The sequence below is a fragment of the Balaenoptera musculus genome, chromosome 1, assembly GCF_009873245.2.
Source record: "Balaenoptera musculus isolate JJ_BM4_2016_0621 chromosome 1, mBalMus1.pri.v3, whole genome shotgun sequence".
NCBI classification, from domain to species: domain Eukaryota; kingdom Metazoa; phylum Chordata; class Mammalia; order Artiodactyla; family Balaenopteridae; genus Balaenoptera; species Balaenoptera musculus.
Window position 1 is genome coordinate 45,875,967 of NC_045785.1, and position 18,331 is coordinate 45,894,297.

The 18,331-nt window shown below is 45.4% G+C and overlaps 2 protein-coding genes across 2 annotated transcripts in view; both read left to right on the top strand.

Annotated features, from left to right (window-relative positions):
- ACOT11 (acyl-CoA thioesterase 11) overlaps positions 1 to 13,125 on the top strand; it is an 80,594-nt gene extending 67,469 nt beyond the window's left edge. Inside the window, exons 16-17 of the mRNA XM_036867057.1 lie at positions 12,247 to 12,281; positions 13,064 to 13,125. Of these exons, the coding sequence (XP_036722952.1) occupies positions 12,247 to 12,264 (18 nt within the window). The 3' untranslated portion in view covers positions 12,265 to 12,281; positions 13,064 to 13,125. The remainder of the gene's footprint in view (positions 1 to 12,246; positions 12,282 to 13,063) is intronic.
- Positions 13,104 to 18,331, top strand: part of MROH7 (maestro heat like repeat family member 7) — a 45,026-nt gene continuing 39,798 nt past the window's right edge. Inside the window, exon 1 of the mRNA XM_036867110.1 lies at positions 13,104 to 14,369. Within this exon, the coding sequence (XP_036723005.1) occupies positions 13,139 to 14,369 (1,231 nt within the window). The 5' untranslated portion in view covers positions 13,104 to 13,138. The remainder of the gene's footprint in view (positions 14,370 to 18,331) is intronic.

Here is an 18,331-nt window from a genome sequence, read left to right on the forward strand (position 1 = left end):
CATCTTTAATCTTACAGTTCTGGAGGTCAGAAGTCTGAGATAGGTTTCTCTGGGCCAAAATCAACATGTTGGTATGGCTGGAGGCTGGAGGCTCTAGGGGAGAATCTGTTTCCTGGCCTTTTCCAGCTTCTAGAGTTGGCCTGCATCCCTTGGCTCCTGGCCTCATTCCTCCATCTCCACAGCCAGCAAGGTTGGGCATATTATCATCGCTCGGTCTCACTTTCTTCTGCCTCCCTCTTCCACTTATAAGGAATCCTGTGATTACATTGGGCCCACCCAGATAATCCAGAATAATCTCCCCATTTTAAGGTCAGCTAGTTATTAACCTTAATTCCATCTGCAATCGTAATTCCTTTTGCATATAAAGTAACACAGTCACAGGTCCGGAGGTTAGGATGTGACTGTCTTTGGGGGGCCATTATTCTACCTACCATGGCAAGGTTTGGCTGTTATTGCCCTTTCAGTCTTTGGGGTTCCACTCCTTGTGGGAGGCAGCATGGCTAAGTGCACAGGCCCTGGGCTGCCTGCACTCCCTTCCAGCCCTGCCACCCACCAGCCGTGTGATCTAGGGCTTTCCGTGCCTCAGTTTCTTCATTTATTAGTTTGTAGGACTGTTGTGAGGCTTAAATGAGTAAATCCATGTAAATCACTCGGGACAGTACCCAGTACAAACCAAGTGCTTCATAAAGATGATGTGTTGTTGCACATGTATATACAATTTTAAAAATATGAGTTTGGGGCTTCCTTGGTGGTGCAGTGGTTGAGAGTCTGCCTGCCAATGCAGGGGACACGGGTTCGAGCCCTGGTCTGGGAAGATCCCACATGCCGCGGAGCAACTAAGCCCGTGAGCCACAACTACTGAGCCTGCGCGTCTGGAGCCTGTGCGCCGCGACAGTGAAAGGCCCGCGCATCGTGATGAAGAGTGGACCCCGCTTGCCACAACTAGAGAAAGCCCTTGCACAGAAACGAAGACCCAACACAGCCAAAAATAAATAATAAATAAATTTAAAACAAACAAACAAACAAAACAGTACAAATAATTTGTTAAAAAAAATATGAGTTTGTATTCTGCTTTTTTTCACATGTATAATATGAGCCTTTCCCTATACGATTGTAATTTTCATTTTCATTTTGTCCCCCCTTTGGTCTGTTGGCCAGACTTTTTTTTTCTTTTTTAATTACTAGTGTTGTCTAATATGCAGCCCAGTGTTGTATTTTGGGCTCAGGAGCTGAACCTGAGTGTCAATCAGCCTTCTCCATTTTTATTTTATTCTATTTTTAAGTTTTATTTATTTTATTTATTTAGACTGGGCTATGCGGCATGTGGGGTCTTATTTTCCCGACCAGGGGTTGAACCAGCAACCCGTGCAGTGGAAGCGCAGAGTCTTAACCACTGGACTGCCAGGAAAGTCCCTGTAATTTTCATTTTTAATAGATGCATAAAATCTCATTCAATGGCTGTTTCCATAGTTTATGGAACTATTGCCTTCCATGTTGGATACCTGGATTGTTTACAATCTTTTACTAACAGGCAAATACTCCAGTGAGGATCTCTGGCCACATTTCTGATTATGTTCTTAGGCCAGATCCTCAGACGTGGAATTGCTTGGTCAGAGAATAAGCACATTTTGAAGGCTTTTGGAATCTGTTGTTAAAATTTCATTCCAGGGACTTCCCTGGCGGTCCAGTGGTCAAGACTCCACTCTTCCACTGCATGGGGCACAGGTTCGATCCCTGGTCAGGGAACTAAGATCCCACACACCGAATGGTGCGGCCAAAAAAAAAAAGAAAATTTCATTCCAAAAGATTTACATCAATGTGGAGCTGCAGGGCTGAGTGGGGGTTTTCCACTGGAGGAGATGCAAAGAAGAAAGTGCCATTCCAGATAGTAGGCAGGATGACCCAAGGCTCAGAGTGAGAGAGCACAGGACGCCCTAGGGGAACCGGAAAAAAGACTGACTGGTCATTGAGGTCTGAGTGAGCAGTGGTGGGGCATAAGGCTGCAGGGCGAGGGAAGAGTCATGTTTTGATTCACCAGTGATGGGCAGGTCGTGGTGTAGGATGACTCAGGGAAATGTTAATGGAAGCGGGGAACCCAATGAAGAGGCTCTTGTTAGAAGCCAAGCAAGAGAAGAGGAGATCTGAATTAAGTGGGAGTGGTAAGAATGGAAGGCGGGCGGGGGGTATGGGTATTTTCTTCAAAGAACCTTTTGGACCTGGAAACTGACACCACATGGAGGAGGGAGGAGAAGGAGGGAGGAGTCAGAGGCCTTGCTGGAAGCTTTCAGCCTGCCTCCAGGAGAATCAGGGACCACTGATAGAAATAAGGACGCTGGGTGGAGGAACATATTTTGTGGGAAGGAGATTCAGCTGAGACGTGCTGAGTTACAGGTGTCCCGTAAGTGGTGGGGCATGCAGATCGTGACCAAGCTGGGGCAGGAAGTATAGGTATGGGGCTGTGTTAATCTCAGATCCACTCCTGGCTCTTCCCTTGCCCTGCACTAAGTTAACCCCTGCCTCCCTTCTCACTGCCTTCCAGCTGCTTCAGCCAATGGCAGGAGCACGGCGGGTGGAAGGGGAGAGGCAGTGTATTTTGTCATCTCTCTCCCTCTGCTTCAGAGAACGTGTCCAGCAATGAATTGCTCTGTCTCCCTATGGCGCCCACTCCCGCCAGGTGACCCAGGAACCTGGGCTCCTGTGTCCCTTCCTACTGCCCATTTGGCTTCTCAGCTATCACTGTGGAACCATGTCCCTGGAATAAATTCCCTCTGTTTTAAATACTCAGTATGGTTTCTTGCTTTCCTGGTTGGACCCTGACTGATCCAGGAGCCAACTGCATGGATGCCATAATGAAAGCAAGGAGTGTCGAAGAGGTCCCAAGTGAGAGAGGAGACCCAAAGCCAGAATCCTGGGGGACACAGATGTAGGGAGTGGGGGGTTGGGGACTCTGAAAAGGACACAGGAGAAAAAGAATCTGGGGCAGGGAGAGAACCAGCAGAGTGAAGTGCCCCAGGGGCCAAGAAAGGAGAAAGTCTTAAGTTTGGCACATCATAAAGTAGATGTTCCAGAGAAGGCAGAGAATGAAGATGCAGGACAAGCCTTTCAAGTCAGCCATGGCCTCAGAGGCAGAATCTCAGTGGAGAGGAGTTGGCAGAGATTAAATGTTTAAGAACAGGGCAGGGAGTGAGGTGGAGGAGGCCAAAGTGAGAATAAGGTATTTCTTCAGGAAATACTTACTGAAGTATTGAAATACTGACCCAAGTATACTGGGTACCAGGTATGGGTCAGGCCTCAGGTACCAGGCATGCAAAGATGAATAAGACATCATCTCTGTTCTTAAAGCATTCTCAGTTTAATGGAGGAAATAATCAAGTTACCAGAAATTTATAGCACACTGTAATAAGGTGTAATAATGCTGCAAGAGCAGAGGAGAAAGTCCTAAAACAGCTGTGGGGAGGGGCTCATGATGGACTTCCTAGAGAAGATACCACTGGGTTTTGACAGATGAGTAGGAGTTATACAGATGAAATGGGGAGGAATGGGAGGGAAACAGCATTCTGGATGGAAGGAACAGCATGAGAAAAGGCACAGAGGCAAGAAACATCACTGTGAGTTCTGGGAAACCACTGTGTTGCTAAAACAGAAATTGTGTAGGAGGAAATAGTAGGAGATGAGACTGGGGAATGATTCCAGTGGAATAATGAATTAGAAACATCAATGGGAGCCAGAAGGCAGTGGGATATTCACTTTGATGTGCTAAAATAGAATAACAGACACCCTAGAATTCTACATGCAGTGACAATATTTTCAAGAATGAGGATAAAATTTTTTTTTGTAAACAAAAACTAAGAGCTTATCACTAGTAAACTCTTATTAAGGAATTTATCAAGGCTATTCTTTTTTTTTTTTTTTTTTTAAGGCTATTCTTTAGGCAGAAGGAAATGGATCCCAGATGGAAGGTCTGAGATTGAATTAAAAAAATGATTGTTACCGAACCAAACGTGGGTCCACTTGCTCGCCCGTGTGAAGTAAAGCCAATCTACTGACACCGGGTTGTGATAAAGGAAAGTGCAGTGTTTATTGCCAGGCACCAAGCAAGGAGTTTAGGCAGCTAGTACTTAAAAGACCCGAACTCCCTGATGGCTTTAGGGAAAGTTTTTTAAGGACAGCGTGAGGGAGGGAGGTTGTGGGGTGTGTGATCAGCTGGTGGACATTCTTCTGACTGGTTGGTGGTGAGGTAATAGGGAGTCAACATCATCAACCTTCTGGTTCCAAGAGGTCTGGGGTCTACGTGCTGTGGGTGGCATACAGTTAACATCGTCCACCTGGTGGGGCTTTCCGTATCTGAAAAATAGCTCAAAGGACATGACTCAGGATATTATCTATAGCCCTTGAGGAGGAACTAAAGGTCCTTGACTTTGTTTAATGGTTACACTTATTATTTTGTCTTGCTTAACTCTGACTTGTTTCCTTTGTTTCTGCATTTTCTCACTTCTCTGATTAAATTTATTCTTTAGAACTTGGGGAAGGCCTAGGAGGCTAAAGTTCTTCTACAAACAAGAGACAGGTGGAGGAAAAGGAGGGGGGTTCTGTCCAGGAAGGCCCCATAGAGTCCTGCTCGGTTACAACATCAGACAAAATATTGGTGAGATATTGGTTAAATCTAAACAAACACTGATTGCATAAAACAATGATGTCTAATTGGTAGGATTTAGAAATCAGAACAGGACTAAAATAAAGGATAACAATGGTATATAAGTTGGCTGATTAGTGTTAAACTCTTCTCAGGTCCTTATGTCTTTTGTTTTTTGATTTTTCTGGAGGAGGATAACAGTATTACTTAATTTTAGATTTTTCTATGTAAAGCATGCACGTTAAAATGGCTAGAGTAACCCTAAGGAAGAGATACAGAATATGTAAATTCCATATGGATAGAAAAGGGGAAAAAAGGAGTGAGAGAAGAAAGGTAAATTCAGTAATCCTAAAGAAAGGAAAAAGGAAGAAAAATAAGATAAAAATTAAAAAGGAGAGATTCTACTTCTGGTGATGGCAAGGTAGCTCCTATCAGACCAACATTCCTAGAGATAGCAATTATGAGCTCTGGACAAAATATGAAGAACAACTAACTTCCTGAAGGCTCCGGAAAGAGATCAAAAGCAGGAAGAGACTAGAGGGGAGCCAACATTTAAAAGAAGGAACAGCCAACACATGCAAAAATATGTAAAATCTCACAAATTTATTATTGAACCAAAGAAGCCGGAAGCAAGAGTCTGTGCTGTAGAATTCCATTTGTATAAAGTACAGAAACAGGCAAATCTAAACAGTACTGTTAGAAGTCAGGATAGCACTTACCCTCCGTGGGGGGGGATAGTGACTGGAGGGTTTCTGGGGTCCTGGTGGGTTCCATTTCTAGATCTGGGTGCCGGTTACATGGGTGCACCCACTCGGTGAAGATTCATCAAAATTGACATGTATGTGCAATTTTCTATATGTATATGGTGCTTCAGTACACACTTAAAAAATTGAAAAGGGAGCAGAAACAAGGCAGGTAGGTAGGCAAAGGCAGACTGTGAAGGGGCCTCAATTCAAGACCAAGGAGTGTGGATGTGACCTTGTGGGAAGTGGAGGGCTTAAGGGGAAATGAGTTGTCAGGGTTACTCCCTAGCTGCAGGATGGAGCTGGATTTTATTGAGGAGACTGGCCAGAATCCGGGTTTCCGATGATGATGAGGACCTCAGCCAGGACGGAGGGTATGGAGTTGGAGGGACAGGACAGATTTGGAAGCAGAAGGACTTGGTGATTAATTGGGTGCTTGAGGCCAGGGGAGGAGAGGGAGGAGTCAAAAAGGGTTCTTGTCACTGCAGGTAAAGAGCGAGTGAGGGGCTGCGGGGAAGGAAGCAAGTTTGCTGGAGGGTATTTTCTGAGAGGCCACGTTGGGGGGCCACGGAAACAAACAGGTGGAGGAGCAGCTAAGCAGCAGGGGGGATGGGAGGTGCAGGGCCAGGAGGGGGGAAGGCCGGGGGGTGGGGGAGGGGGCAGAAAAGGCGAGATCCCAGGTAGACAAAAGGGAATCCCCTCTCCAGAGCTGACACACCTGGGGGTGGGGACTACGTGTGAGGAGGCAGTTTCCGGGCGGTAGAACTCAGAACATCACATGATGTACACAGACTCTCCTAGGGTCTAATGATCTGGGTAAGTGGGAATACAGCTTAGTGGACAGTTCCACTACTGTTTTGAAGTTTGAAGTCACTGGTTGTCTTAATTAGCTTAGTTATTGCTCATCATTAAGCAGCTTGTCTTTAGGAAGATAATAGCATTGCCTTCATTTCCTTATCACAGAATCCAGGTTTCACATTCTGGGTCTCCTGGCCTACTCCACCTCTACACTGTTATCTGTGCCTGCGGAAGCAGGGTGGAGCCAGGAAGAGACAAAGGACAGTGTCCTAGCTCATGACCTTGGGCTAATCTTTTCCCTCTGTGGGTCTCGGTTTCCTCGTTACAGGTTGTCTGATTACAAGCGCTTTGCACACACGGCACTACCCAAGAGATTCCACCTCAGGTCTGTTGTGCCCCAAACCTGCCCTGTTCCTTGGAACCAGTCTGTTACCGAAAATAAATGGAGGCATAAGGTCGCAGGGTGAGGGGTTTTTATGGGGAGGCTTGAATGCCAGGCAAGGAAGTCAGTCTTCGTTTGAGCGAGGTCATTTCATTTTTTTTTTTTAATTAATTTATTTTATTTTATTTATTTTTGGCTGTGTTGGGTCTTCATTGCTGCGCGCGGGCTTTCTCTAGTTGCAGCGAGAGGGGGCTACTCTTCGTTGCGGTGCGCGGGCTTCTCATTGCAGTGGCTTCTCTTGTTGCGGAGCGTGGGCTCTAGGCGTGTGGGCTTCAGTAGTTGTGGCATGTGGGCTCAGTAGTTGTGGCTCACGGGCTCTAGAGCGCAGGCTCAGTAGTTGTGGTGCACGGGCTTTAGTTGCTCCACAGCATGTGAGATCTTCCCGGACCAGGGCTCAAACCCGTGCTCCCTGCATTGGCAGGCGGATTCTTAACCACTGTGCCACCAGGGAAGTCCCTGAGCTAGGTCATTTCCAGGCAGTGGTAGAGGGTCAGAAGATAGCTCCTTCTTTGAAAGGACATCTTCCTGCTTCTTCCCACTGTGTAGGCATGAGAAGGGGCCTCATTGGCTGGGAACTCTGAGTCATGGTGACCTCACAAAGACCACGACACTGCCTGGAGTTGGGGGGAGCCTAGGTAAGCTTCGGTGTGGCTCTGGGAAAGTCCCAGGGGTGGGGGCAGCCTCCACAAGGCAGTTACCACCTTGACCTACCCCTCCCTGGGTAAAAGTCTTCCTGCTCTGGCTGTAATTCCACAGTTAGAACTTCATATCTTTGACTTACGGCTGAATTTTCTGTTACCATGTGGATGCCCCAGGTGGAGGTAACACATTGAACTTTTACATCAGCACTTAAGGCTCATGGACAAAGAGTTTAGGCTATCAAGTGCTGAGAATGTGGTGGATGGGAGTCCGGGGGAGGAGAGGGAGGGTGAGAAGACTCAGGGAGGGACTACCACAGCCTGGGGGGAAGAGGAGGCTGAGAAGCTAAAAGCCAGACTTGATCCTTTTCTCATGGCCCCCACCCAGCCAACACCCAGGGGGAGGAAGGGATGGTGAGGATGGACGTTTACGTGGGGAACTGCTGGGGGCCAGACGCTACGATCATCACATTTTATTCCCTACATTACCTTGTGGATTGAGTATTAATATATACATGCAGTGTGGTGAGGCTACCTTCCCAGGCTCACACCATTGGTGAGAGATAGAGCAGGTTTCAAATTCAAGTCCAGCTGACTCCAAAGCCCTGGATTTGTGCATTGTAACTGGGCATCAGGAGAGGTGCGTTGCTTTCACTGGACTTTTCCTCTAGGGTAGAGGCCTAAGAGTGGCAGAGGGAATGGGGGAAATGGGAAGACACGGCTTCACTGAGTGATTCGTACCTTGGGAATCTCTGGAATCTTGTAGGGAAAACTGAGCTAAGAATACCTGGGTTTGAATCCTTCCTCTGCCACTTTCTGGGGACTTTGCAAAAATCTATTTATGTCCCTAAGCAGTCTGAATTAACATGCCAGTAAATGAGGATAATTATACCTGTCTTGAAGAGTTGTCATTCATCCATTCATCCCCTTATTCCGTTAATGTGTTCTGAACCTTCTCTGTGTGCTAGGCACTATGCCATGTGCTGGGAAAACAGGGGTAATAGACACTCACCAAGCTCATTTTCTAAAGTGGAGACATACAAGTAAACAGAGCAATCCTCTGATATAGGGTGATCACATGAGGCGGGCACCTTACCCACATTTGAGGGTCCCAGGAAGGGACCCTCCTGGGACCCTTGCGAATACTGCAGCTGTGAACATTTGTGTACAAGTTTTGGTTGGAACATCAATTTTCAGTTCTTTCGGGTATTACATAGGACTGGAATTGCTGCATTATATGGTCATTCTATGTTTAACTTCTTGAGGAAAAACCAAGTTGGTTTTTACAGAGGCCACACTATTTTACATTCCCACCAGCAGTGTTTGAGGGTTCCAATTTCTCTACATCCTTTTCAACACTTGCTATTTTCCATTTCTTAAAATTATAACTGTCTTAGTGGTTGTGAAGTGGTATCTTATTGTGGTTTTGATTTACATTTCCCTAATGACTAATGATGTTGACCATATTTTTGTGTACTTATTGGCTATTTGTGTATCTTCTCTGGAGAAGTGTTCTATTCAAGTTGCCCATTTAAAAAAAAATTAATCAATTATTTATTTATTTATTTAATTTATGGCTGCATTAGGTCGTCGTTGCTGCATGTGGACTTTCTTTAGTTGCGGTGAGTGGGGGCTACACTTCATTGCAGTGCGTGGGCTTCTCATTGCAGTGGCTTCTTTTGTTGTGGAGCACGGGCTCTAGGTGTGTGGGCTCAGTAGTTGTGGTACACGGGCTCAGTAGTTATGGCTCGTGGGCTCTAGAGTGCAGACTCAGTAGTTGTGGCACACAGGCTTAGTTGCTCTGTGGCATGTGGGATCTTCCTGGACCAGGGCTCGAACCCATGTCCCCTGCATTGGCAGGCGGATTCTTAACCACTGCTCCACCAGGGAAGGCCTGTTTGCCCATTTTTAAATTGGGTTGTTTGTCTTTTTGTTGTTAAGTTGTAAGAGTTCTTTATATATTCTAGATATTAGACTCTTATCAGATACATGATTTACAAATATTTTCTCACATCCTGTAGGTTGTGTTTTCACTTCCTAATAGTATCTTTTGATGCACAAGTTTTTAATTTTGCTGATGTTCAGTTTACCTATTTTTTCTTCTGTTGCTTATGCTATTGGTGTCATATCTAAGAAATCATTACCAAATTCAAGGTCATGAAGATTTATGCCTATGTTTTTGCCTATGTATTTATGCCTCTTACATTTAGGTCTTTAATCCATTTTGAGTTAACTTTTGTATCTAGTGTGAAAAGGGTCCAATTTATTCTTTTAGATATTGATTTCCAGTTGTCCCACCTCCATTTGTTGAAGAGACTATTCTTTCCCCACTGAAAGGAGTTGGCATCCTTGTCAAAAATCAATTGACCATAGATGCATGGATTTATTTCTGGACTCTCAGTTCTATTCCATTGGCCTATATGTCTATCCTTTTGCCAGTACCACACTATTGAATGCAATTTTAAAGGAAGATCTTTGTGGCTCAATTTGGAAAATGGTTTGTTGGGAGCTGTCCTTACACACAGAGACCCTTGTTGAGAGGGCAATTCGAAGACAGAGCCCCAAAGCAATGGGAGCTGTACTTGGGTTTAGCAGTGGTGATGGAGATATGGGGAGATATTTGGGAGCCTTTCTGGAGCCAGAATTATCAGAACTTGGCCAAATTTGGATTCAGCAAGTGAAGAAGAGAGTAGTCAAGGATAATATTTTTTCTGGCTTAGGTAATGGTGCCAGTTTCTTGCAACTGGACAATAGAGGGTCTGATTTGGAGGAAAGCTGGCTTATTCTGTTTCAGATCCTCTAGGTATGAGGTACCTCAGTGTCAGGTGTGTGTGTGTACGCATACTCACATGAGTGCCTAACACATTCCAGGCCTATACGACTAATAAACATGTTCTCAAAGAGGAACTGGAAGACCCACTGATAGTTCCTCCTCCTGAGAGCTCCAGAAACCCCTGTTAAGGGCCTGGAAGGGTTCACAGAAGTGGAGGAGAGAGGATGGGAATCGGTCCATGGTTCTCTCGGTCTCTGACTGGACTAGGTGTTTTATGGCCTCCCTCTACTCTCCTTATTTGGGGCCCCAGAGCTTGGGGGCAAAGGCCAATAGGCAGCTGTGCAGTGACCTCCCTTAGCTCTCTTGGGTCCCACCCAAGCCCCTCAACAACCATCACTCTTCCTACTGCACAACTTCCCTTTGGTGGAGGGTAAGATGTGGGCTACCCTCCACTGTCAGGCAGCTCTGAAGGCTTGCCTGTCTGTTGCAGGGTGGAGGAGGAGGACTGAGGGAACAGGAGAAAGTGGGGGAGATCGCTCTTTTCTCATACATGAAGGAGGGTCAGCCAGAGCTGGGACATGTGCCTTCCTGCCCAGTGACCAGTATTGTGCATCTGCTGTATCAGAGGGGTAGAAATTATTCTCTTTCACAGGCTAAACCAGAGAGGCCTTACAAAATCCTGCTGACTGCATCATAGGCTGTACCTGACTCATATATTTTTCCAGGTTGAAAATGCCTCCCTTTGTTAACTATGGCCTGCGTGTGTGTGTGTGTGTGTGTGTGTGTGTGTTTCACGAGAGGAGAATTCGGGTGGGGTGATCCAGGGTTTTTTGGAACCTGAGGCTTTTTATAATTTTGAGGCTCCTCTTTAAGTAGAAGACAAAATGTGAACACAAAATTAAGGACAGTCCCTTTGGAAAAGAACTATATGAGCAAGGAGCCTTGATATTTTAAATTTCATTAGCTTCAGGTTAAAATCACCTCTGGTGCTGATGGTAGGTGAACGCTTCCTTCCTCTGAGGCAGATTGCAAAGCTCTGCATGAACTGCTTGCCTGGGGGTGAAGGCAGGTCCCGCTGGGCTCTGAGCACCTTACTGCTCTCTGCCCACAGTGCCTCGCAGAGAGTAACAGAACAAGTACTAACATTTAGAGAAGACCTTCAGTGGGCCACATGGGCTGCATGCCAGACACTGAGACTTCAACTACTCTTGGGTGGCAGGCTTTATGCTCTCCATATTAGAGATGAGGAGGATGAGAACCAGAGCGGGAGTGTCTCTTCCCCAGATTTACTAACACTACTAAGAGGATGAGCTGAGATTTGAACCCAGGACAACATGACTCCAAATCTATGTTTTTCCAAAGCCAAGCCATAAACATGCACAGCAAAATTTACGGGATGAGTAAATGACTTAGTGAATGAGTTAGTGCATAAATGAATAATAAATGAACACGTGTTGAAATGAACTAGTGACAGAATGGATGAATGAATGAAGAAGAGATAAAAAGATGAAATAACAAGCTCATTTATTGAAAATTTACTGTGTGCCAGGTGCTGTGCTAGATTCTTATGGATCTTCTTGTCTAGTGGGGAAACCAGATACTGTGTGCCAAGAAAGGGAAGTGGATAAGATGCCCTGGGAACTTATAAGTGGACCTCACCTGTCTGGGGAACTTGGAAGGCTCATAACATATAAGCTGAAATCTGAAGGGGTGAAGCTGTGGGTGGTAGGGAATGTGGCTGGAGAAGGTGGTGCCCAACCTGTGGAGGGCCAGAATTAACCTGGGAGCTTGGCTCTTCGGAGAAACTCAAAGGAGTTGAGGGATGTTGGAATGAAGAGGTGGGGTATAGAGGGAGTGTGGAGGGGCAAGAAGGGAGAAAAGGGAGTTGGGGCCAGACACAGAAGGGCCTTTTAGGTCCTGCTAAGGATTGGGGACACTCTCCTAAAGACAATGGGAAGCCATTGAGGATAGGAAGTCAGGTGGCATAAAGAGGTGGCCTTGGCTGCCCTGAGGGCCAGTGGGGTGGGTCATCTTCTTCCCCTTGACCTCCACTTCCTTAAGTATATAATGCAGTAATCATATCTAACTTCTGGGACTCTGTGTGTGTGTGCAGGGAGATTTTGTTAGCAGATGTGCATGCCTGGCCTTTAGACTTTGCTCAGTAAGTGTTGAAAAAGCCACTCTTGCCTGACTTGGTCTCCTTTTGCATCTCCTCCCAGGGACCAACTCCTGCTTAAGAACACCATGCATGCAGGTGAGCTGTCCCTACAATTCCCGTAGGAAGGGTGGCCCAGGTATGGGGGTGGGATAGAGTGGGAGGATTGGGGAGTTCACCCAGCAGTCAGATTGCTGGGCTGAGACAGGCTCTGTTCTGGATGATTGCCCCAGGTTCTCCTCCATGTAGTCTGCCTCACCCAGAGCAAACTGCTAAGGGCAGTGGGCAGCTCTGTCAAGGCTGCTTTGGGAATCTAGAGCCACAGTCATCCACAGAATAGTTCTAGAAACTTAGGGGTTGGCTGGAAGTAGGGTAAGTAAGGAGGCTCCCCCTTCCCTTTTTCTGCCTTAAGGGGGATCCTCATTTGTCTAGTATTTGTGGACTTCTTACTGTGGACCTGGCATTATGTTAGGTGCTGGGGATGCCCCTGGCACTAAGATGTGCATAGTTCTCTCCAGTGGGGAGCTCATCTCTAGCAGGGGCTGGACCACTAAACAAGTCATTGGAATAAAGTGCCGTGAATCATTTGCTCAAAAGGGTGGGATCGACAAGGATAGTAGGAGGAGGTTCCAGGACAAGGCAATTGCATTTAAGGGCCGTGAGCTGAAAGGGAGCAGCGTGTGGTCAAAGAAGGGAACACAGGGGATGGGGCTGGAACTGAGAGAGCCAGGGGAGAGCTGTGCAGGACGGGACTGGACAGGTGGGCTGGACATGGTCATGAAGGACCTCGTAAGTCGCCCCAGGGACTTCATGCTAAGGATGGTGGGGAGCCATGGAAGGGTTTCAACAGGTGAGGCTCAATTTGCCTTTCTACCTCTCAGGAGCACTGCAGGGAGCTCAACAGTAGGCTATTGGACAGAATCGGGCAGTGGCATTGAGAGACCTCCAGACCAGGCATGGCCATGAATCCAGGGGCTAGTCTGGTCCTCCGTGAAGACGCAAAGATGATACCCACTCTCAACTCCACTGAGGCGCCTGGTTTAGGCTCTGGCACCATCTCTGGGCCCAACCCAGACACGGACCTTGTTCCTATCTTGAATCCACCCCTGAGTCCTGGCTTGGTTCTTGATCCAGACCTTAATCCAACTCTGAGTCCTGTCTCAGAGGAGACCCCTGGCCTGGCATCTGATAACACCCCCAGACCTGATGACAGCAGGGCCGCGGCTCCAGCCTCCCTCCAGATCACCACTGCCCACTCTGGTGAAGCCCTGGGTTTGGATTCCAATCACATCTCGACAGCTGACTCACAGGGGGCCCTAAGTCCAGCCTCAAACCTCGTTCTGAGCCCTGGCTCTATGGAAGCCCAGGGTCTGAGTTTGGGGAACCACTCTGGGCCAGATTCTGAGGAGGCCTTCAGCTCCCTCCCAAGCAAGATTTTTGATTTGGGTCAGAGTAACTCCAATCCTTCCAGGCCTGAATCAAACCCGTTTAAAAGGCCTTATTCAAAAGAAACCCTTGTTCTGGGCCAAAGCATCTCCAGGCCAGGCTCAAAAGCTCTCCTTATTCCAGCCCCAAACTCTTCTCTGGATCCTGATTCCAATCAGCTGCTCAGTGTGAGCTCAGGAAACATCTCCAAGCTGGACCTGAATGCAGCTCCAAGTTCTCCTGGGTCCCTAATGCCAGGCATGAACGAGACCATCACTTTGGTTTCACATAACATCTCTGGATCTGTTTCAAAAAGAACCTTTGGTGCAGCCTGGAACACGAGTTCCAAGGGAACCATCAACATGGCTTCAAATGACAATCCCAAGTCTGATTTGGACATGACTGTCACTCAGGCCTCATGCTTGACGCTGGTTCCTGGTTCCAGCGAGGCTATCAGCCTGCACTCCAGCACCCAGGGACCCAACTCCACCGTTTCTCCACCCTCGTGCATGACCCCGATCCTGGGCTCCAATGAGACTCTGAGCCTGGTCTCCAGCCTCATCTCCAGTGACACGTCTACCCTGACACTGAGCAGCCAGCAGGACTGTTCCGAGGACAACAGCATCCACACGGTGCCCCTGGAGGGGGGTCCGGGGAGCTGGAGCAAGATGACTAGTGTCGAGGTGGGCCAGTTCCCACTGAGGTGCCCCACCAGTGACACCATGAACAAGGACTCCACAGCCTTCCAGAGCATCCCTCAGGGTGAGTAAGGCCAGAGCGCCAGCCCCAGAGAGGACACTGACCTGGAAGAACTCTATTCAGACTTGTAAGGCAGGGAGGGGAGAGGAGAGGGGAAAGGAAGGGAAGAGCATGCAATGGATAACATGCAATATATTTACTATACGTGAGAAGGGAACAGCATGCAATGAATAACATGCAATATATTAATTATGCATGAGAGATCTAGTGCTTGCTGTGTGACTTGGGACAAGCTACTTAATCTCTCTGAGTTTCAATTTTCTTAACTGTAATATAATATCTCCATATAATAATACTTTCATTCTGTCCAAATTACAAGTCAACTAACTAACTATACCTTCCTTTCTTTATTGATAAATTTCAGGTCTGTCTTCTCAAGTCAAAGTTTGAACAGTGGAGCAGGCAGGCTTGAGTTTTTGAGGTCCCCACCTAAGTGAAGCCTTGGGGTCCTATCTGGAACCTGTGGCTCACTTCTGATGTGCAAGAGTTCTGTAAATGAATCCCCCACCAGTTTTTGATGTTGTGAGGATCTTCTCCCAATTATTTATATCTCCAAATATTTTTGTTTGTTCATGCACCAATACCATATTGCAATTAAAAAAATTTACCATGGCTTTGCAAGTATGCATTCATATCTGATAGGGTGAAAATCCCTCTTTAAAGTTCTCGAAACTATTCTGAGGACAACAGCATCCACACCATTGCCTGGAGGCTATTTGAACACCCTCATTCTTCCGTATACATTTTAAAATGCATTTGTCTAGGTCCTCAAAAAATCTTTCTGGCATTTTTATTGGAATGTTATTAATCTATCCATCTATTGGAGTTTTACTTTTTTTTTTATTTTTTAAACAAAATTTTTTTAAATTAATTAATTAATTTATTTATTTTTGACTGCGCTGGGTCTCCGTTGCTGCCCGTGGGCTTTCTCTCGTTGAGGCGAGTGGGGGCTACTCTTCGTTGCGGTGCGCGGGCTTCTCATCGCGGTGGCTTCTCTTGTTGTGGAGCACCGGCTCTAGAGCGCAGGCTCAGTAGTTGTGGCGCACAGGCTTAGTTGCTCCGCGGCATGTGGGGTTTTCCCGGACCCCGGCTCGAACCCATGTTCCCTGCATTGGCAGGTGGATTCTTAACCACTGCGCCACCAGGGAAGTTCCGAGTTTTACTTTATATAGGATATATCCTTTACTAGAATTTAAAAAATTCTCCATAAAAGACTAGTGCATTTTTGGATAGGATAATTCTTAGGTACTTTACAGTTCTTATTGCTACCATGAATCATACCTTATTTTCTTTTTTTTTTAATTAATTAATTTATTTTATTTATTTATATTTATTTATTTTTGGCAATGTTGGGTCTTCGTTTCTGTGCGAGGGCTTTCTCCAGTTGCGGCGAGCGGGGGCCACTCTTCATCGCGGTGCGCGGGCCTCTCACTGTCGCGGCCTCTCTTGTTGCGGAGCACAGGCTCCAGACGCGCAGGCTCAGTAGTTGTGGCTCACGGGCTTAGTTGCTCCGCGGCATGTGGGATCTTCCCAGACCAGGGCTCGAACCCGTGTCCCCTAGCATTGGCAGGCGGATTCTCAACCGCTGCACCACCAGGGAAGCCCCCATCATACCTTATTTTCTAATACAATTCTTATTTTGTACTGATGATGCTGATGATGTAGAGGAACTTTGTTTACACAAGTTGGTTTTTTTGTTTAAACAGCTTTATTGAGATAAAACTTACATAGCATAAAAGTCACTCAAAGTGTACAATTTAATGGTTTTAAAATATACATAGAATTATGCAACCATCACCACCACAATCAATTTTAGAACATTTTCCAAAGTGGCTGAACTATTTTACATTCCCACTAGCAGTATATGATGCTTGTTATTGTTTGTCTGTCTTTTTCTTTCTTTTTTTTTAACAAAAAGCTAGGAATCCTTTTGAATTTTTTAAAATTATTTTTATCTTTTATTTTTATACAATTTTAAATGTTACACTCCATTTACAGTTATTACAAACTGTTGGCTATATTCCCCATGTTGCACAATACATCCTTGTAGCCTATCTTACACCCAATAGTTTGTACCTCCCACTTATTGTCTGTCTTTTTGATTATAACCATCTTAGTGGGTATGAAGTATCTCATTGTGGTTTTGATTTGCATTTCCCTGAAGGGTAGTAACATCAAAAGACTTTTCATATGCTATCAGCCACTTCTATATCTTATTTGGATAAATGTCAATTCAAATTCTTTGCCCACTTAAAAAATTGGGCGTGTCTTTTTATTATTGAGTTGTAAGTGATCTTTATATATTCTAGATATAAGTTATATCCCTTATCCCCAAATAAGATATATACCTTATCAGATATATAATTTGCCAATATTTTTTAACCTATGGGTTGTCTTTTTGCTTTTCTCATGGTGTCCTTTGAAACACAGAAGTTTTAAATTTCAATGATGTCCAGTTTATTTTTTCTTTCATTGTTTGTGCTTTTGGTGTCATATATAAGAAATTATTACCTACTCCAAGATCATGAAGATTTATGCTGTTTTCTTCTAAGAGTTTTATAATTTTAGTTCTGAAATTTAGGTCTTTGATCCATTTTGAGTTAACTTTTGTATATGGTGTGAAATTGGGGTCCAACTTCATTCCTTTGCATGTGGAGTCCAGTTATTATTGTGATATAATTCACATATTATACAATTTACCCATTTAAAGTGTAGAATTCAATGGCTTTTGGTATATTATTAATCTTTTAAAAATTGTAGTAAAATATATATAACATACATTTGCTATTTTAAACATTTTTAAAAATAAATTTATTTATTTTATTTTTGACTGTGCTGGGTGTTTGTTGCTGTGCGTGGGCTTTTCTCTAGTTGCGACGAGTGGGGGCTACTCTTCGTTGCGGTGTGCAGGCTTCTCATTGTGGTGGCTTCTCTTGTTGTGGAGCACGGGCTCTAGGCACGTGGGCTTCAGTAGTTGTGGCATGAGGGCTCAGTAGTTGTGGCTCGCGGGCTCTAGAGCACAGGCTCAGTAGTTGTGGCGCACGGGGTTAGTTGTTCCACGGCTTGTGGGATCTTCCCGGACCAGGGCTCGAACCTGTGTCCCCTGCATTGGCAGGCAGATTCTTAACCACTGTGCCACCAGGGAAGCCTTTAAACATTCAGTGGCATTAGTCACACTCACAATATTGTGTAGCCATTACCACTATCTATTTCCAAAACTTTTTCATCATCCCAAATAGAAGGTCTCACCACATGCAATAACTCCCCATTCCTCTCTCCCCAGTCCCTCGTAAGCTCTAATCTACTTTCTGTCTCTATGAATTTGCCTACTCTAGGTAACTCATGAAATGGAATCATACATTTGTCCTTTTGTACCTGGTTTATTTCACTTAGCATAATGTTCATCCGTGTTGTAACATGTATCAGTACATCATTCCTTTTTATGGTTGGATAATATTCCAATGTATGTACCACATTTTATTAGTCCATGGACAAATATTTGGGTTGTTTCCACTTTTTGGCTATCATGAATAATGCCGCTATACACATCAGCACACAAGTATCTGAACACTTGCTTTCAATTCCTTTATATATATTCCTAGGAGTGGAATTCCTGGATCATATGGTAATTCTATGTTTAGCTTTTTGAGGAACAGCCAAATTATTTCCCATACCAGCTGTACAATTTTGCATTCCCTCCAGAAATGTACAAGGGTTCTAAAGTACAAGGGTTCCAATTTCTGCACTACTAATCTCTCCTTGCCAACACTTGTTAGTTTCCATTTTTTAGAAAACATTTTTTTTTAAAATAAATTTATTTATTTATTTATTTATTTTTGGCTGTGTTGGGTCTTCGTTTCTGCGCGAGGGCTTTCTCTAGTTGCGGCGAGCGGGGGCCACTCTTCATCGCGGTGCGCGGGCCTCTCACTATCGCGGCCTCTCTTGTTGCGGAGCACAGGCTCCAG